This window comes from Orussus abietinus, unplaced genomic scaffold (genome assembly GCF_000612105.2).
Source record: "Orussus abietinus isolate OABI.00-Male unplaced genomic scaffold, Oabi_2.0 scaffold198, whole genome shotgun sequence".
NCBI lineage: Eukaryota > Metazoa > Arthropoda > Insecta > Hymenoptera > Orussidae > Orussus > Orussus abietinus.
Window position 1 is genome coordinate 140970 of NW_019394343.1, and position 17349 is coordinate 158318.

Below are 17349 nucleotides of genomic sequence, written 5' to 3' on the forward strand. Positions count from 1 at the left end.
TGCAAAACTGCGTGTCCCGGGGCTAACACGTGTCTTTAGAGCAAAAATTTAGTCGCAGCTAAACATCACAGATGGCGACGTTAGTCCTAAACAGTCGTTAGAATAATGAATTCATGGGATATCGACAGTTTTACAGTTTTTTAAATTTTATTTTATAATCTAGATATAATCATACGTTAAAAAATATGGGGGGAGGAGGGCAATTCCCATTCCACTGACCCCGCCATCCAACACCCTTAAAGAAAAGTGATTTATTTGAATTAACTAATTAGACGGGGTTTCACCTCACCTTAAGATCTAGACATAATCATCCGTTAAAGAAACATGGGGGGGAGGCAATTCCCGTTCCACTGACCCCGCCATCCAACACCCTTAAAAAAAGTGTTTTATTTGAATCGACTAATTTGAGGGGGTTTCATCTCACCTTAAGATCTAGACATAATCATCCGTTAAAGAAACATGGAGGGGAAACCCGTTCCAGTGACCCCGCGCGCCATGTGCTCTTTTGGCGCATGTGCTCTCCGAATCGCGCGTCGCGTCGAATCGCGTCCTGTGCCTACTCTTTTTAGAATGAGGCGCGTCGCGACGCCCGTCGCAGTCAAAACGCCGCGCGATCCGCGGAAGCGTCTCTCGGTTCCTTCCCTTTAACGAGCGGCTGTCTCGTCGCGCTTAATTACTTGTCACTCCTAACAAGTCTTGCGATATACACGAGTCCGCGCGGCCTCGCAAAGAAGCCGCCACGAAGCCTGCCGAAAGTCTTCGCTAAAGATTCCGAAACAACGCGCCGTAAAACCTCCCCAAAAATTGCGGATCGTTTAATATCCGCGCTTTTGTGTTTCCGTTATTCGAGAACGTTACTCAAGTGTTGCGGCGGTTTTCGATGTAAGTTGACGGCCATTCGCGCAGCTCTTATCATTCAAAATCGACTCGAATCCGTTCTGAGGGATTGCTAATTTTTTATAAACTGATAAATTAAAGCACATCTTCTGTGCGGAAGAAATGGATATTTACACGCACCAATATTTATTTCAGATGATTTTTAGACGAATTTTACCCAAAACTGACGACCGGCATTTTTGTCAGGCGTCAATTAGAGAGAACTTTTGTTTCGTTAACCGCCGAAATTCTGGGAATATTAATTAACTGAGGGGGTATTTGGAATTGTTTGGACAATTTTTGAGATAGTTTCGTTCCATGTGGTAAGCGGATGATTGATTAATTGTTGTGAAACCTGTCAAGTACTTGCAAAAACGTCTTCGTTACATTTCGTATAAATTATTCCAAATGAAAGTCCGTGTATGCACGTTAGTAATTTACGAATTTTTATTTTAAAATCTTAATTGATACAATTTTCACTGTGACGTTGACCACGCGAAAATTGTGCTGATCGCTTTATTACAAAGTACAGGGAAAAATGGAGATGAAACTTAAAGTGAAAGTTCGTAATATTCGATTTCCGGCGATGAACGAATTTTAATTGTAAGACTTACCCTCGAGTTATGATCGTGACTTACATTTTTGATATGTAGGTCTAGACAGTGACAGAATAGGTCAAGTCCGCTGCACGAAAACGAGGTTCTTTCAGTAGATGCATATTTGCAGAAAAGCCAAGGTTATAGCTCCTAGTTTTGCTCTACCTCCTCGAACCGAAGATCTTTTTCCATTAAAAAATACGACTTCATTAATGAGGCGACATTTTCACGGAATTTCAATATTAATATTATTATGAAAGTAGTCCAAACGAATCAGGACTAATTAAATATTTTAAAAAGAAAGTGCGCCACTTAAAGAGTAAAGAAATACATAAAACTAAGTAATATAAGATCGATAAAAAGTAAAATGAAGCGACGAAACTCGGAAAGAAGTACACTCGATGCGCGCGAATAGACCATCATGAATGAGTTTCCGTTTTCGGACAAGAAAATCTTAGGAATTCAGATTATTCCGGGCCAGATTAAATGTGAACATTTCTTGTCTCGATATTTCTAATTGCGTAACGCAGCTTTTATAATTTCGGAGTTTTCTCAAAGGTTCCTTAATTTGTTTAATTTTTCACTTTATCCGAGGCGCTTCATCTTCTTGTGATATCGTTGACTTTGGTAAGTCCTTTATAAAATGAATTATTTTCTTTTATAGTTGCATGAACAAAGCAAGGAGAACATTCACTGACTGATTCTAAATAATGAAATTGTTACCGGTAAGAAAGCGCGAGGAGAATAAAAAAATTGAAATTACCGAGCCAGAAAATAAAATAGAAGACTCGTTAAAAAAAATATAATTCGGTAATATAGAATTAAAATACCTGGTATAATATTAATCGTTCCTTGCGTCATTTCCGTAAAGGTAAAGCTCAAGGTTGTGGTCTAAAAAAATCGTTTAGCACCGTCATTTATTGCAAAAGATTAAATCCGTACCGAAATATCTGAAGAATTCAGTTGATTTCGAAAACCTATCTGTCCCTACGTCTCTAGAATTAGCTACCGAGTTCCAAAATGGAGATGTCAACTTAAACGACTGTTTAAATTCCCTCTTTCTTCACAGGGAACTGTCCATCTCGAGGACGAATGACAAGAAAAATGGTCCCCTCGATATAAATATCGCAACGATCGGTCTCTTTCATCCAAAATCGTTTGTGGTGGAGTATACAAGATGTGTAAAATACGTATGTTGCAATACGTTCACACAACACATAGTACGTTCCTCCAGATCTCTTGGAAGAGCACATTTCTGCCTGAAAAGAATAAATTCATGATTCTGCATTGAATGTACTCACTGAGCAGTGAAAATCCTGAATTTCCCGAGGAAGATCAAACCTGTGCTTTTCATGAGTCTTTTCAAGTGACATGAAACGTATCGCGAGCGGCCCGAAAAGTTTGGGAAAATATATATACGTGTATATATATTACGTATATATATCCCTTGAAAATAGCGCGCTCGAAGGATCAGCCTTTTGGCGATCGCGGCGTTATTGTCCTCCTGATGGGCTCGAGACAAAGATGACGGTCTTTTTTGGAAAATAAGTGACCTAAATACCGACCGATTTACCAAGCGCGTAAGACCGTTTAAAAGTTAAAACGAATATCGGCCCAAGTTGGCCTCTAGTTCGCTGGAACCAAGATAGGACGTGGCAGTATATTAATTTAACCAAAGTCGAGGGAAGGGAAGATGATAGTACTCGGAGGTGTTCTTTGTCCGAGAGATGGTCTTATCGGACGTTGCACACTAAACTTAATTACGTGCACCACAGATTGTGCACAGCAAGATTATTACATGTCGCCAAGAATATTAGTGCAAAACCCTGGACCCTTGATTATTCGGGGTATTGACCGAGAATAGATGCTCAGCAATTAAAATCACGGATAATGTAAAAACGATCGCAATGCGCTCATACTTGTTCAAATTTGTCCCTCACACCTTAAATAAATATCGATTCAAATATATCATACCGGGTTCTTGATGTACGCCTGTACTGATGGAAGTAACGTCTTCATTGATTATAATATATTGGGATATTCGGACATTTCCTTATCCATGGTGATACGAAACTCTAATTCTCGTTATCTAGTGTACAAATTAATAAAGGGTTCAAGCAATGTGTTAATAATCAACGTTACTTCGGCTAATGTCCGTACAAGGAAAGGTGATAACATAGAGGCACCCTTCCCCATAAATCACGTCATCAGTTCAGCTTCAAAGTTAATTACCTGTGCTACACCCTGGAACATTTAGACACAAATAATGCAATTCATATTATTTTTCCCTCGATGGGTTTTATATCCAAAATATATTCCTTTTTTGATCCCACAGGGGCTATCGATTGAATCGAATGAAATTCACCAATAAGATCAATTCGATTATTGACCATGCGAGAGACGAAATGACTTCAAACGTGAGTGATCGTGTTTTTCTTTCAGTTTTTTTTCAAATCCGTTCAAAATACAGCCTTTGATGGATTGTCAATAACTTTAATCCTGGAGATTTCCGTTTTTGTTTGTCCGTTAATATTATTGCCGCGTAATTTCGTTCCAATTATGCATTAATTAAATTCCCTTTTATACGAGCCAGCTCTCGCTTTGCGAAAGGCTCTTCGTTTGTTCCTCCGAGACCAAATATTTATGATAAAATATGACACTAAATAAATCTTCCTCTATCCTGGAATAATAAATTATATCACGTTTTTATGTATTATGCAATAACATTATTTCGATCGTGAACAGAATGTAATATATCGGGTCACTCTATTAATTCCATTACACGTAAGTCGCCTTACGGTAACGTAATCGTAAATGGAGGCTGGACCTTAGTAAAAGCTTATACCATTGCGAATAATTGTAACATAATGTAATACTGATCAATTTAGCACCAAAGTATAAACTTATATTAGCTGAAGAAAAGTCATTTGAAAGAAACGTGATGGGAAGGAAGTGCACTTTAAGGGATGGGCTTATCGTCCATTGCACGTTAAAGTTAATTACGTGTACTACAGATTGAAACGTCTGGACGCAAGTGTTACAGGTCGTAAGGGTTGCTCGTAAAGCTCTTCGTTTAATGAATTGCACGATCGGCAATTGCTCCTGCCAGGGCTGTTCTCGCCGCCATTTTGTCAACAAACGTCTGACGCGGTCTGGGTCAGAAGTTTATTGACAATTCATTTCATTATCAATGGTCGACTTTTACCTTCACTTAGCTGCACTGCCAATGCGAAAGGCAAATTAAGAATCTCTTATAACGATACGGTAAATAACTACATTAACACATTGAAGCCCGAAAATCATCCATTTTCCTCGTAATTTTCAGGAATTTATTCCTATTTGCTGTATCTATCATTTTACAATTTACGCGCTGAAAGATATTCATTAATACCGGCATATGACATTTTTTTTACCAAATGCATCGCTTTGTTTTTTTTTCAATTTACTGTAGTCATTATAATGGTTTATTGTAATTGCTTGGGACGATGTACCTCTTGTGCTACGTAGGTTCAAGTCACTATAGTAATTCTCCTCGTGATTTTTCTCGTAATTTTTAGGAGTTTATTCCTATTTGCTGTATCTATCATTTTACCATTTACGCGCTGAAAGGTATTCATTAATACCTGCATATGACATCCTTTTACCAAATGCACCACCTTATTATTTCATTCAACTTACTACAGTCATTATAATGGTTTATTGTAATTGCTTGGTACGATGTGCTTCTACGTAGCACATTTTTTAGAATCAGGATTGACTGAAGTCACTATAGTAATTCTCCTTGTGATTGGTGGTAAGCTTTGATTATGGTGATGATACAGATGGTAGGTTTCATGTAACCCTTACGATCGTCAATGAATGACGGAGCAAAGATGCGGTAGGAATTCTATTTGCTTTCATTGAGCTCGTTTAAATAAATCTCACTTTGCATGTATCATGCCTTGACAGTCTTACGTTAGCGGGCACTCTAAGAATTATCCCTATGAATAGCATGACACGAGAACGAGTACATCCTGGCATTTGCGATAAACTCATTGGCAATTTCCGCGAAATCCTTCGGTCAAAAATTCAAGTAAACCACGATAACTTGCAGAAATTTGGTCAAGTGATTCAGAGACGATAACTAATACCACTAATTAATACCAGAATTGAACTACATAATTACGACGAACTCGAATAAACTTCATTTGCTTCAAACGAATTTTCTTTATCCTCCCAGGAAGATCAAATAAAATGGCATTTATCTAATTAATGATATTTGAATTCGAAATATAAATGACTTCATCGGTCCCTGTCAACCACTTTCACAGCATTACTTGTGCCTAATTAAAAATCATCATTTATGTCACAAAAGCTCATTGTAACTGTTCTGGCAGCCTTATCGCCAAGTATCTTGAATTTTAAGTTAATTCTGGTTAACTCGAGTCAACGTCTCACGGGGGTCATGAAACGAGAACGAAATGGTAGAAACGAGTAATCAGCAAAGGTCTCGCTTCTCTCATTTTTATCGATTACAATATTTTTAATGCATAAAGTGCATCGAAATATCCGCAAACTGGAAGGCATCGATTCTTCCGGCATTTCATGCACATCCGAGTACAAATCTATTCGAGCGTTATCGCGGTTGTTTCCCGGCACAGAACGAGGACGAATCCCAAATCGTCCGACTATCGGGTCGAAATATGTTAATTTATTACCGACATTTAATATTAACCTCGAATGCGAGGAACGATCGTGGCAATTTCGTAGACGTGTGGTCCTTCGTGAGAGCGCGTTAAGGTGATAAGATATATATATCTGAGAGGTCTAATCGTTGGGGAAAGTGTTCTCTGAATTGGAGGTACCGATTCGTTTCAACTTTCACCACGGAATATGGAAGCCCTAAAGTAGGCCCTGAAACTCATGCAATTTAATTTTTCATACAAAATTTGTTTATTTATCACGAACTAGAACCAACATGGCGTGGTCTGTGTACGTTTTCGATGTTTTACGCTCCTTTAAGGCGTAGAATTGAAAACGAAGAGTTCCAGGACTTAGCTCGAACAATTTAGAATACCATAGAAATGGAATATAACAGAGACAGGTGGGATAATATGGAAAATACTATCACTAACGATTGCAACAGAACGCTGGCTTGTCTCGGGGCTAACACGTGTCTTTAGAGCAAAAATTTAGTTGCAGCTAAACGTCACAGATGGCGACGTTGGTCCTAAACAGTAATTAGAATACGGAATTCGCGGGATTTCGACAGTTTTACATCGATCTCTTCATCATTACTTTACCGAAATGACATATAGAACGCTTCAGTTATTACAATTCTCAACGTAGACTGTAAAAAACTTGAACATAAATATAAATGTCGGGAAAGTGTCGCGCCAGCTTTGTTATCACTTGAGTACTCAAAAAGACATTACCACCGAAAAGGGTATAGATGAATTTTATTTCATCGACCTCGATTAAATTTCTCAGCGCCTTTTTCATCATCTTAATATTAACGCTGCATGCGAGGAACGAATTTCGTAGACGTGTGAGCACTCGTGGGAGCGCGTTAACTGGGACGAATCGAGAGGAATGAGTAATTAGCGCCGAGGAGGATTCCGCTCCTCCTTCCTCGTATTTTCCCATGAGTAGTCGAGCTTCGTTCTGTTCAGGAATCGCCATAAAATGCGATATCGTGGCTACTCGACTCGGCACACCGAATCCGGATAAAAAGCGCGCGTCTCCGCACTCGCGGAGGACGGAAACGGCAAGTTTTAACAAAGGGCTTGTTCGCCGAACAATCTGGCGAACACCGAGTGCCAATTTGCATCGGAGACAACGGCCGCATCCAAGAGACACTTTTTACAGGCGTCGCATTGGAGGAGTTCGACCTCGCGAGATCGAGGTGTGCCATTATCGCGATCCCGATTGTGACGGCACTAATGACGTTACCAAGACACTTCCGAGGGCCCAATGAGATCCGGGGCGGGTTGATAATATTCGCTGATTATGGTCGCCATACCCGAAGGTGGTTTCCGGTCGCCTGAGAACTGTTTTACGGTCTGCAAAATTACCCTGTCAGACCGAAACTGTTTCAACTCTATACAGCTCGAATGTTCTTCTGGCGTCTATTTGCCCGTTAACTCTGGAATTATTCTACAATGTTCAAGATGATATGAATGGCGCTGAGAAATATAATCGTCGTCAATAAAATGAAATTCATCTATACTCTTTTTGGTGGTAATGCAAAGAAGGCAAGTTTAGAACATCCTCGCAACGGGTAAAACCTTACTATAATATATGGTTACAGTTCCCAGATAAAGCTTCCACTTTCCTGTGCATATTGTAACATCTTCATGTAGTTAATATTATCATTCCAAATGGTGATCACTCCTACACCTTTTAAGCGAAGCGCGATGGATACAGTACGTATTCGCAAGGTTACATTTACCATTCCATGTGGTCAATTTCACCATTTGTGTGGTTTTACTTTCCACAGTATTTTAACCATGTCTCCAGGGTTGGGTAATTCCCCATTTTCGAGGTTTTTGACGTATATTACGTAACGAAGTAGTTTACCGGAGAAAATCGTAGAAAAACAGTAAACTACGTTTCCAATGTGAAGAATGCCGCAGATGGACGACATACGGCTTCTACTAGATTATAAACGTCTTTCAGCACACATGTAAACACAGAAATATTTTAACGAACAATGAATTAATGTAGCGCTTGTATTCAAAATTGTTTAGAATTTTACGTTTTCAATGTGGCAGATTCGACAGATGCACGATATATGTATCGCGAGGTTAACGTCTTTTAACGCACATATGAACACGTAAAAATTGTTAAGATATAGCTAACCTGGCGTTTGCGTTCAAATTCTTTTAACTTAACTCCTATGCAATATCAAATTTCTAATTGAATTTGTTATTTTCTATTTGAAAAGAGAAAGGCGTAATGTACTTTGCACTCGCGTAGAAAACTAGGGATGTATTTTACGTTGTAATACGCACGTAGAAAACCACGTATATTACATGAGGTATTATACTTACCCAGCCCTGCATGTCCCTTTATAGTAATTGTAACCAAATTATTTTTTTTCCGTGCAAGATGGACGAATTGCTGGTGAATTCGAAGGTGGGGAACATTCCTGTGGACTCTTCGAGGTGATGCAGCCTAGTTCTAGGTGTTCCGAACTGTAGTGGGTGAGAACAGTTGTTCATCTTAAAGAACCGAGTGATTAGCTATGTGCTGGTTTACGGGATCGCAAAGTGGCCTGTCATTACGACCGTAATGATGACGTTCGGGGGTGGTGCTCACGATATTGCAGAAAACCCCGCGAGGACACGATGAGACGCGATGGCAGTGAAATGATCCATCTCGTCTTGATCTTCTCTTTGATTAGCGTCGCGATCAGTGCAGATCCCTCCGTGCGCATTAGGGGTGATCTTGTAATAGGTGCGCTCTTCAGCGTCCATCATACACCTCGTGGGGGACAAGGCGCCCTCGTATGTGGCCAAATTAGAGAAGTCTATGGAATTCAACGTGTCGAAACGGCCCTCTTCACTCTCGACAAAATCAACAGGGACGACAATATTCTGCCAGGTGAGGACCCTCAATTTTAAAGCTCCTCTATGGACGATAAATTAAAAAAATTATAAAAAAGGTTGAAAGGGTCTACGTTTTATTCTTCTATTTTCTTCTCACTTTTTCGTAGATCCTGTAAGATTTCAGCCACTTAAGGTGATATGAAAGTGTCGTGTATATATACCAAAACATCAAAAATTGTTATAAAACTTATCTCCAAACAGGGTGCACTGAATAATTTAAAACTTCGGCCCAGATCAGAACCAAAATGGCATCGAGCTCTCATATTTCGATTAATATGCAATTATCGAAGGCTCTGATATGAGAAACGAAAGGGTCAAGACAATTTTACGACAATTTAGAACTCTCTGGTAATCGATAAACTCGTATTTGAACGGGATAAAGGCAAAGAAAGTGTTTTATGCGCTTCTATGCCAAAGCGATGGGAATACGAGGTCTCGGAGTGAAAATATAATTGACCTGAAAATCGCAGATGGCGCAGGGGGTCCCTCTGCAGTCAATTAGGGCCCCAGAAAGCATGAATTCAAAGGATTTTTGGAGTTTTACTTCGAGTCCTTTATAATTATTGTACGACAGGTGGAGTATGCCATTTAGTGCAATATCCAATATAATTCGACACAGCTGTCAATATAAAAACGAACATCGGTTATGTAGGTATTTAGAAAAATTTTCTTTACCGACGTCGACCAAATTCCTTGACGTGTTTCACTTCACCTTAATACTTCTGCTTTTAAAATATTTCTTTCATTGCCTTATAAATGTATTATCTCTCCCTCTTCAAATTTAACACACTCGCCCACTCCAAAATGTCGAGACAGGTATTCTCTTAATTGCTGCTCGAAAAAGGAATTGGATTGAAATTGATTGATTCTCTTGTCTAAATGGAATCACCTGGGGTGAACCTCATCGCTCCCATCATTTCTGAATTCCAATTTCAGCGAAGATAAAGTACGTTCAAACTATACTTCCGACATATCGTTTAAATAAATTCAATTGCCTGATGGCCTGGAATATTCATTGTACAAGTAACGCGAAGAAAGGCGTGCTAATGTACAAGGAAATGTTCTAACGAAAGCAAGAGGTCTGCTCTTGTTATTCCGGGAAAAAAAGGTAAGTAAAAAGATGATTAGCCATTTTGCCGTTTCCTTCTGTACTACGATTCGTCTCTTGTAATGAAATAAGGATCTCCTTGAAACATTAATGCTAACGACTCAAAAGGAGCGGATATTCGTTCGGAGGAATACAGAAGTGCCCCTTGATTAGTCAAATACCAAGGTGGACGGAATCACAATAAACGGAACACCGAGCGTTTAAACGATCATCTGGAACGAGCTTGTCTGGAAGAGAACCACGAATCGCTATGCTAAGCGGAATTTCTCATGCCGATATATCGTTTATTATTGCATACGCAAAAGCTGGAAGAGTGATGACTTTCCCTGTCTGACGAAACGTGTTTACGCTCCTGCAGTTTTAGCGCTTTGCCCAGGGTATCTGTTTAGAGTACGTTTCTGGAAAAACTCCCCCAAAAAAATATCGCAATCTGTTCCGAATTCTTCACACGTGTTACAACGAATAAACAAGACTTTTTAAAGTCTCAGTCAACGACCGACGATTATTCGACTCTAGCATTTAAGGTGAAGTGAAATTCCCCTCAAATCAGTCGATTCGAATAAAAGACTTTTTTTTAAGAGTATTCGATAGATCTGTCTGAAACTGTGACACGTTACTCGTGAGCACCCAGGAAATATCCTGAAACTTTCAAAATTTGGATTTTTTATCTAACTTTGTTAAATTAACCCAGGCCAGAATCAAAATGACGTCGAGCTGTCATACTTTGATCCATATGCAATTATTGAGGTATCAGGACAATTATACAAGGGTTTAAAACACTCTAATAATCGAGAAACTCACATTTGAATGGGATAAAGGAAAAACGATGGCAATCTCGGAGTGAAAATTTAATTGGCCTGAAAATCGCAGATGGCGCAGGGGATCCCTCTGCAGTCAAGTAGGGTCTCAGAAAGCATGAATTCAGAGGATTTCTGGAGTTTTACTTGGAGTCCTTTATAATTATGGTACGAAAACAACAGATGGAATATACCATTTAGTACAATACCCAATATAATTCAACATAGCTATCAATATATAAACGAATGTCGGCAACATAGGTATTTAGGAAAATCTTTATTGACTTCGATCGAGTTCCTCGACGTGTGTCACTTCACCTTAGTTTTCATATTTTCGAGTTCTCCGTCTAAAAACTAGTGCGACAAACCCTGGAGATAATAATTTATCCTCATTCATTGACGATTTAAAATTATTTCTTACACTTGGTTTATGTTTTAACGACGGCAAAATCTTCTAAGCGATGGAGCAAAATTTTATTGTCATGTAATCATTTGTATTGCAACGTTTTATAAGAACTGCTAACGGGACTCATTTCAAGCAACATTAAATCACATTTTTGGTGAAACACTTTTTTTTATGTATTTGTTTTTGATAAAACAACTGTCCACCACTGCATTCTATCTGCAGTAGAACGAACTAATTCATTTCACAACTGCAACTAAGTATGACGATTTTTGTCGGGAATAATTTACATAGCTGGCAAGACTCTTGCGTGACTACAAAACTCTGTTTCCGCTATTAAATGATCCAACGGAACTACCGTACCGAATGCGAACTTATTAAAAGAAAATTTCTCTGCGAACGAAGACGCGAAACGTAGTTACTTTGGGTCCGGGAAATTCACGGATAGTTGGCACCGAGGACTCTCCAAGATGCAAAATGTAATTGCTCCCGAACTAAGTTCAACAACTGTGTTTAATATTGGGTAAGAATAAAGCTGAGACTGGAAGTTTGTGATTTCTATCAGTCCAGGTTGTTAGCCCTATAGCTTATATTCGATTAAAAAGTAATGACTAATTGATTCTCAAATGCAATTAAATAGCAAATTACGGCCTCTTTTAAAATCGGATATTTGAGGGGCGACACAGCCAATTACGCTACTTCCTGTTTATTTTCATTGCGCAAATGCGGAGATACTTTGAAGAATTAAATTATCGCCGAACCAAACTACGATGTTCATTGCTATGCAATTACCACTAAACATGAAACCTCCGTACCAACCAATGGTTTTCTGGCCCAAATATACTATTATCCTAGATTCCTCCAAATCCATATATAGTGGATTTTGTGTAATGTGCAGATGGATATTCATAAATGCTATGTTACAATCAATTCAATCAGTTTCTTAGAGAAGATATACTTTAAAACAATGTCTTAAGGTGATATGAAAGAGTCAGCCTATATACATATATCTGAGAAGTCAAATCGTTTATGAAAGTATTATGGATGTACCGATTGGTTTCAAATTGTACCACGGAAATACGGAGATCCTAAAGTAGGTCCTGAAACTCATGCAATTTCATTTTTCATAAAAAAATTATTTCTTTATCACGAACTAGAACCAACATGGCGTGGTCCGTACACGTTTCCAATATTTTACGCTCTTTGGAGGCTTATTATCCAGAAGAGTTTCAGGACCTAGCTCGAACCATTTAGAATATCGTAGAAATGGAATATTACAGGGTCAGATGGAAAAATATGGAAAATACGTTTACCGACGATTGCAAGAGAATGCTGGCTTGTCCCGGGGCTAACACGTGCTTCTAGAGCAAAGATTTAGTAGCAGCTAAACGTCACAGATGGCGACGTTAGTCCTAAACAGTAGTTAGAATACGGAATTCGCGGGATTTCGACAGTTTTATATCGATTTCTTCATCATTACTTTACCGAAATGACATATAGAACGCTGCACACAATCGTCGTACAATTCTCAACGTAGACTGTAAAAGACTTCAACATAAATATAAATGTCGGTAACAGGACGCGCCAGCTTATATTACCACTTGAGTATTCAAAATGGAGTTACCACCAAAAAGAGTATGGACGAATTTTAATTTATCGACCTCGATTAAATATCTCGGCGTCTTTTATACCATCTTAACGACGGGATGTACCTTTTACTTGAAAATGTCACCTTACATATCGAACACTGTTAGAATTTTTGTACTTCTGTTTATACAAATTCGTTTGATACGGACCTCCACTACATGAGAATCTATTGTATTAACCTTAGAAAACACTGGGAGACTAATTTCCCTGAGAAACGCGCAACTCATTTAAGCTCGCATATGCCGCAGCAAATTATGCTAGTTGTTAATTTTCATCGCACAAACACAGGGATAGTTTGAAGAATGGAATTGTTGTCGAAGTTAACCAAAGTACGACGTTAATTATTATGCAGGAGTAACCTTGGGACTGGAAGCTCGAGATTCCTGCTGGTCCGCCCCGGTGGCTCTTCAACAGAGCATCGAGCTCGTTCGAGATGCGATTACTCCAGCCCTCACCCAATCGCGACTTCCGATTAACGTCGGTGCCACCACTTGCCTCGTTGATCCATCGCAGGTACCTACAATTTTTCTTTTCGCTCTTTTTACGTGGTCAGGTTCATTATTTTCCCGAGACGATCCACGATTCACTGCTTCAACGACAACGCTCCAACGAGAAAAAAAAAATTGACCGTTCTACAAAATTGAGGAGGGATGCCTGATTATAAAACAACGATACCGTCCACTCGAATAAATTGGGCAGTTTACAATTATCCTTAAATAAAAAATTTATTTCCACTGTAATCTGCTTCTACAACAGTGCTCCAACGAGAAAACGAATTTGACCGTTCCACAAGATTGTTGAGGGATGCCATATTATAAGACAACGATACCGTCCACTCAAATAAATTGGGCAGTTTACAATTATCCTTAAATAAACAATTTATTTCCACTGAAATCTGTCAATTCACGGCAAAATTTCCTCGCAAGAATGAACATTATTTTATTTTCAGGTCTTTCAGATGTATTTTCAGGTTTTATCCTCAGGATAATTTCTCAAACAGACTTTCTTTTAGATTCTTGCAAGGAAATTTCTGTTGCAAACCAATCTTCTAATACTTGAATAATCAAATCAGAGTTATTTCGCGTGTGTTTTGATTATTCCTGTTCTTTTAGACTGAAAGTCCGATGATCAAGGCTCCTCTCGTCGGTGTCATCGGTCCTGGTTCAAGTTCCGTTACGCTTCAAGTACAAAACTTGCTTCAGCTGTTTTCCATTCCACAGGTAATATGTTACGATCACGAGTGCCTTAACAACGCGATCGTTAAATGCGTTCTGCTTCTCGTCTCAATGCCCGACACGTGTGGCATTCTGTGATGCTAAAGTACAAAAAAGTGCCGAGTACACAAATATGTCCCAAGTAACGTAGCGGAGTATCTTAAAAAAGGTCCCGGAGAGAGAGAGTAATGGAACTGAAATGGCATGCTAAAATGTAAAATGTAAAATTCCAGATAGGATATTCTTCCACGTCGAGAGATCTAAGCGACAAGACCAGATACTCCACATTTCTTCGAGTAGTGCCATCAGATTATTACCAGGCGCAGCTGTTGGTCGATATTGTGAGGTACTTCAATTGGACCTACGTCTCGATCGTGAATACCGGTGGTAAGTGAAATTAATCGTCAAAACGGCCTTAAATAATGTACCTGAGAATTCCAGAAAATTTGCACAATTCTAATCTTCAAATTGCCCCATCACCGATATATAAAATTATTTGCAAAGCTCCATTCTTTGTTCAGAATCGTAACTTCTCCAATGTAAAATCGCATCTGCATCATTAGAGTGGTTAACCGAAATCGTTAATGGTGAAACAAATGTAAACAGTCTTGAGGGGATTTGAAAGTGGCATCCGAAAGGTTAATCGTTCATGAAACTTTTCTCCGAATTGAATGTACCAAATCGTTTCAACCTTCATAACGTGAATATAAAGGCTATAAGGAAAGTCCTGACACTCATGAAATTTCATTTTTCGCAAAACAATGTAAAGAATAGCTATGAACAAATTTAAAAAATATTGAAATTTCATGAAAGTCAGAACCTTCCTTATACTCTCCATATTTAGATTGTAAAGTTAGAAACGATTCGTTACACCCAGTTCGGAAAAAGTTTCATAAACGAGACTTATTTGACGCCACTTTCACATCACCTTAAGACCAAGATCCAACAATAAACATGGGTTGAAAGTTATTTTATAAATGCATCCCAATTGTCAAAATCGACATTAAATATCTCACCTATGCGTTATTGAAATAAATAGTTAAATAATTCTTTGGAATTGTAGTAATGTTTGCTGAATGAGATTTCTAATACTACATGTATCTGTCAGACATTCTCTTTAATTAATACAATTATTAATAATATAAGAAATGTTTGGAATTCTGCTTTCTCTACTTTATCACACAAGCTTATTAATACTTTAACTGACAGCTTCGAAGTTCTGGTAATCGTTGTTATGATTTACTTCGTTTATTTTCCTTGCAACGAGTGCACACAAATACCACATCGATCGGCCGATAACTTTCTTTCGTGTAACCGCCTTAGAGATTTTCTATACTTTACCCTAGATGCCGAAAAGTATCCGGTGGTAATTTGGAACGTCACGTCGCAAAGTAACATATGGTTATCTCACTTTTATACGAGCACATATTCTTGGGTACATAACTTGGGCATACATTGGTAATGTTTGATTTGCCCCGTAAATAGACCACTTAAAAAACTTATTTGGACAGTGGAAAGCCGTCCGATGTTTACAATTATTTTCACCCCAATGTACAAATAAACTCAACGACCAAAAGCGTTTAAACTGGGGTAATCGAAGAAAATAATAAAAGCAAGGAATACACATGAACTTCTAAATAACCAAATGCTAGTGAAAACCTGCAGTTAAAAGAAAAACGAGTTCTCATTTTATTTATTTGTGAGATTCTGCACGCATTGTACAGACATAAAAGTAATGAATTAGTAATTAAATGCAGTAGACGAAAATAAAATGCAAGGCGAAAGTAATTTCGGCTTCAGGCGAGAAAAGAAAGCTAACGGAAACAGTTTTGTAGAAAATTGAATTCCCTACAAAAAAGGTTGTATGTTGGTCACTCGTATGTTTCTTCGAAAAAATTGACATAATCGTTGTGTCAATGGATATTTTTAACTAAATCCATCATATCTAAAAAGCTATGCGAGATACGTTGAAAGTGCATATCATCTTTCTTGTAGGGAATTACATTTTCTATCGAAAAGATTATATGAAATTTTATTGTATCTCGCACAGTTTCGAGATATTTTAAAAAACTAAAATATCTGAAATCAAAGGAAACGATTAATGACTCCCAAACCAATTGAGATATCAACTTTTCTTTTGAGATTATGTTTCATATCATAGCCAAACATCATCAAGTGTCAAACCTTGGCGCCACGGAAACTGTAGTATCCCCAAAAATCACCACTAAAATGCTTGAAAATTTAACTCTCTATGAACCTGTTAAACCGGAAGCGCGTCCAAGGATTCTCCACGAGTGACTGAAAATTCAGGACGAATTAAGGTGAAGTGAAACACGTTGAGGAACTTGATCGACGTCGATAAAGAAGATTTTTCTAAATGCCTACGTTGTCGACGTTCGTTTTTATACTGACAGCTAGGTCGAATTATATTGGGTATTGTACTAAATGGCATACGCCACCTGTCATTTTCGTACAATAATTATAAAGAAATCGAAGTAAAACTCCAGAAATCCTCTGGATTTATGCTTTCTGGGGCCCTAATTGATTGCAGAGTGACCCCTTGCGACATCTGTGATTTCCAGGTCAATTAAATGTTTTCTCCGAGACCTCGTATTCCCATCGTTTTAGCATAGAAGCGCATAAAACACTTTTTTTGCCTTTATCACGTTCAAATGCGAGTTTATCGATTACCAGAGTGTTCTAAATTGTCGTAAAATTGTCCTGACCCTGTCGTTTCTCATATTAGAGCCTTCGATAATTGTATATTGATCGAAATATGAGAGCTCGACGCCATATTGTTTCTGGTCTGGGCTAAGTTAACAAAAATTTGTTTAAAAAATCGGAATTTCGGTAGTGTCAGGATAATTCCTAGGTGCTCACGAGTCATTTGTCAAAGTTTCAGACAGTTATATCCAATATTCTTAAAAACAAGTGTCTCATTCGAATCAACTGATTTGAAGGGGGTTTCACTTCACCTTAAGTAAGGACCCTCGCCGTGCCTCGCCTCGTTTTCGATCGAGAAATATCCGAACAGCGAACGGCTTCGCGCTCTGTAACAAATACAGAAACAGATACAGATAAACAGATAAAGGGTGGAAAGGTGAGGCACGACAAAGAAA

General features: G+C 38.4%; 1 protein-coding gene across 2 annotated transcripts in view; it reads left to right on the forward strand.

Annotated features, from left to right (window-relative positions):
* The first annotated feature begins 635 nt into the window (after positions 1-635).
* Positions 636-17349, forward strand: part of LOC105697346 (metabotropic glutamate receptor 1) — a 30335-nt gene continuing 13621 nt past the window's right edge. For both annotated transcript variants that reach the window (XM_012420592.1, XM_012420593.2), the window contains exons 1-5: positions 636-882; positions 8562-9056; positions 13369-13529; positions 14129-14236; positions 14464-14617. In XM_012420592.1, the coding sequence (XP_012276015.1) occupies positions 8801-9056; positions 13369-13529; positions 14129-14236; positions 14464-14617 (679 nt within the window). In that variant the 5' untranslated portion in view covers positions 636-882; positions 8562-8800. The remainder of the gene's footprint in view (positions 883-8561; positions 9057-13368; positions 13530-14128; positions 14237-14463; positions 14618-17349) is intronic.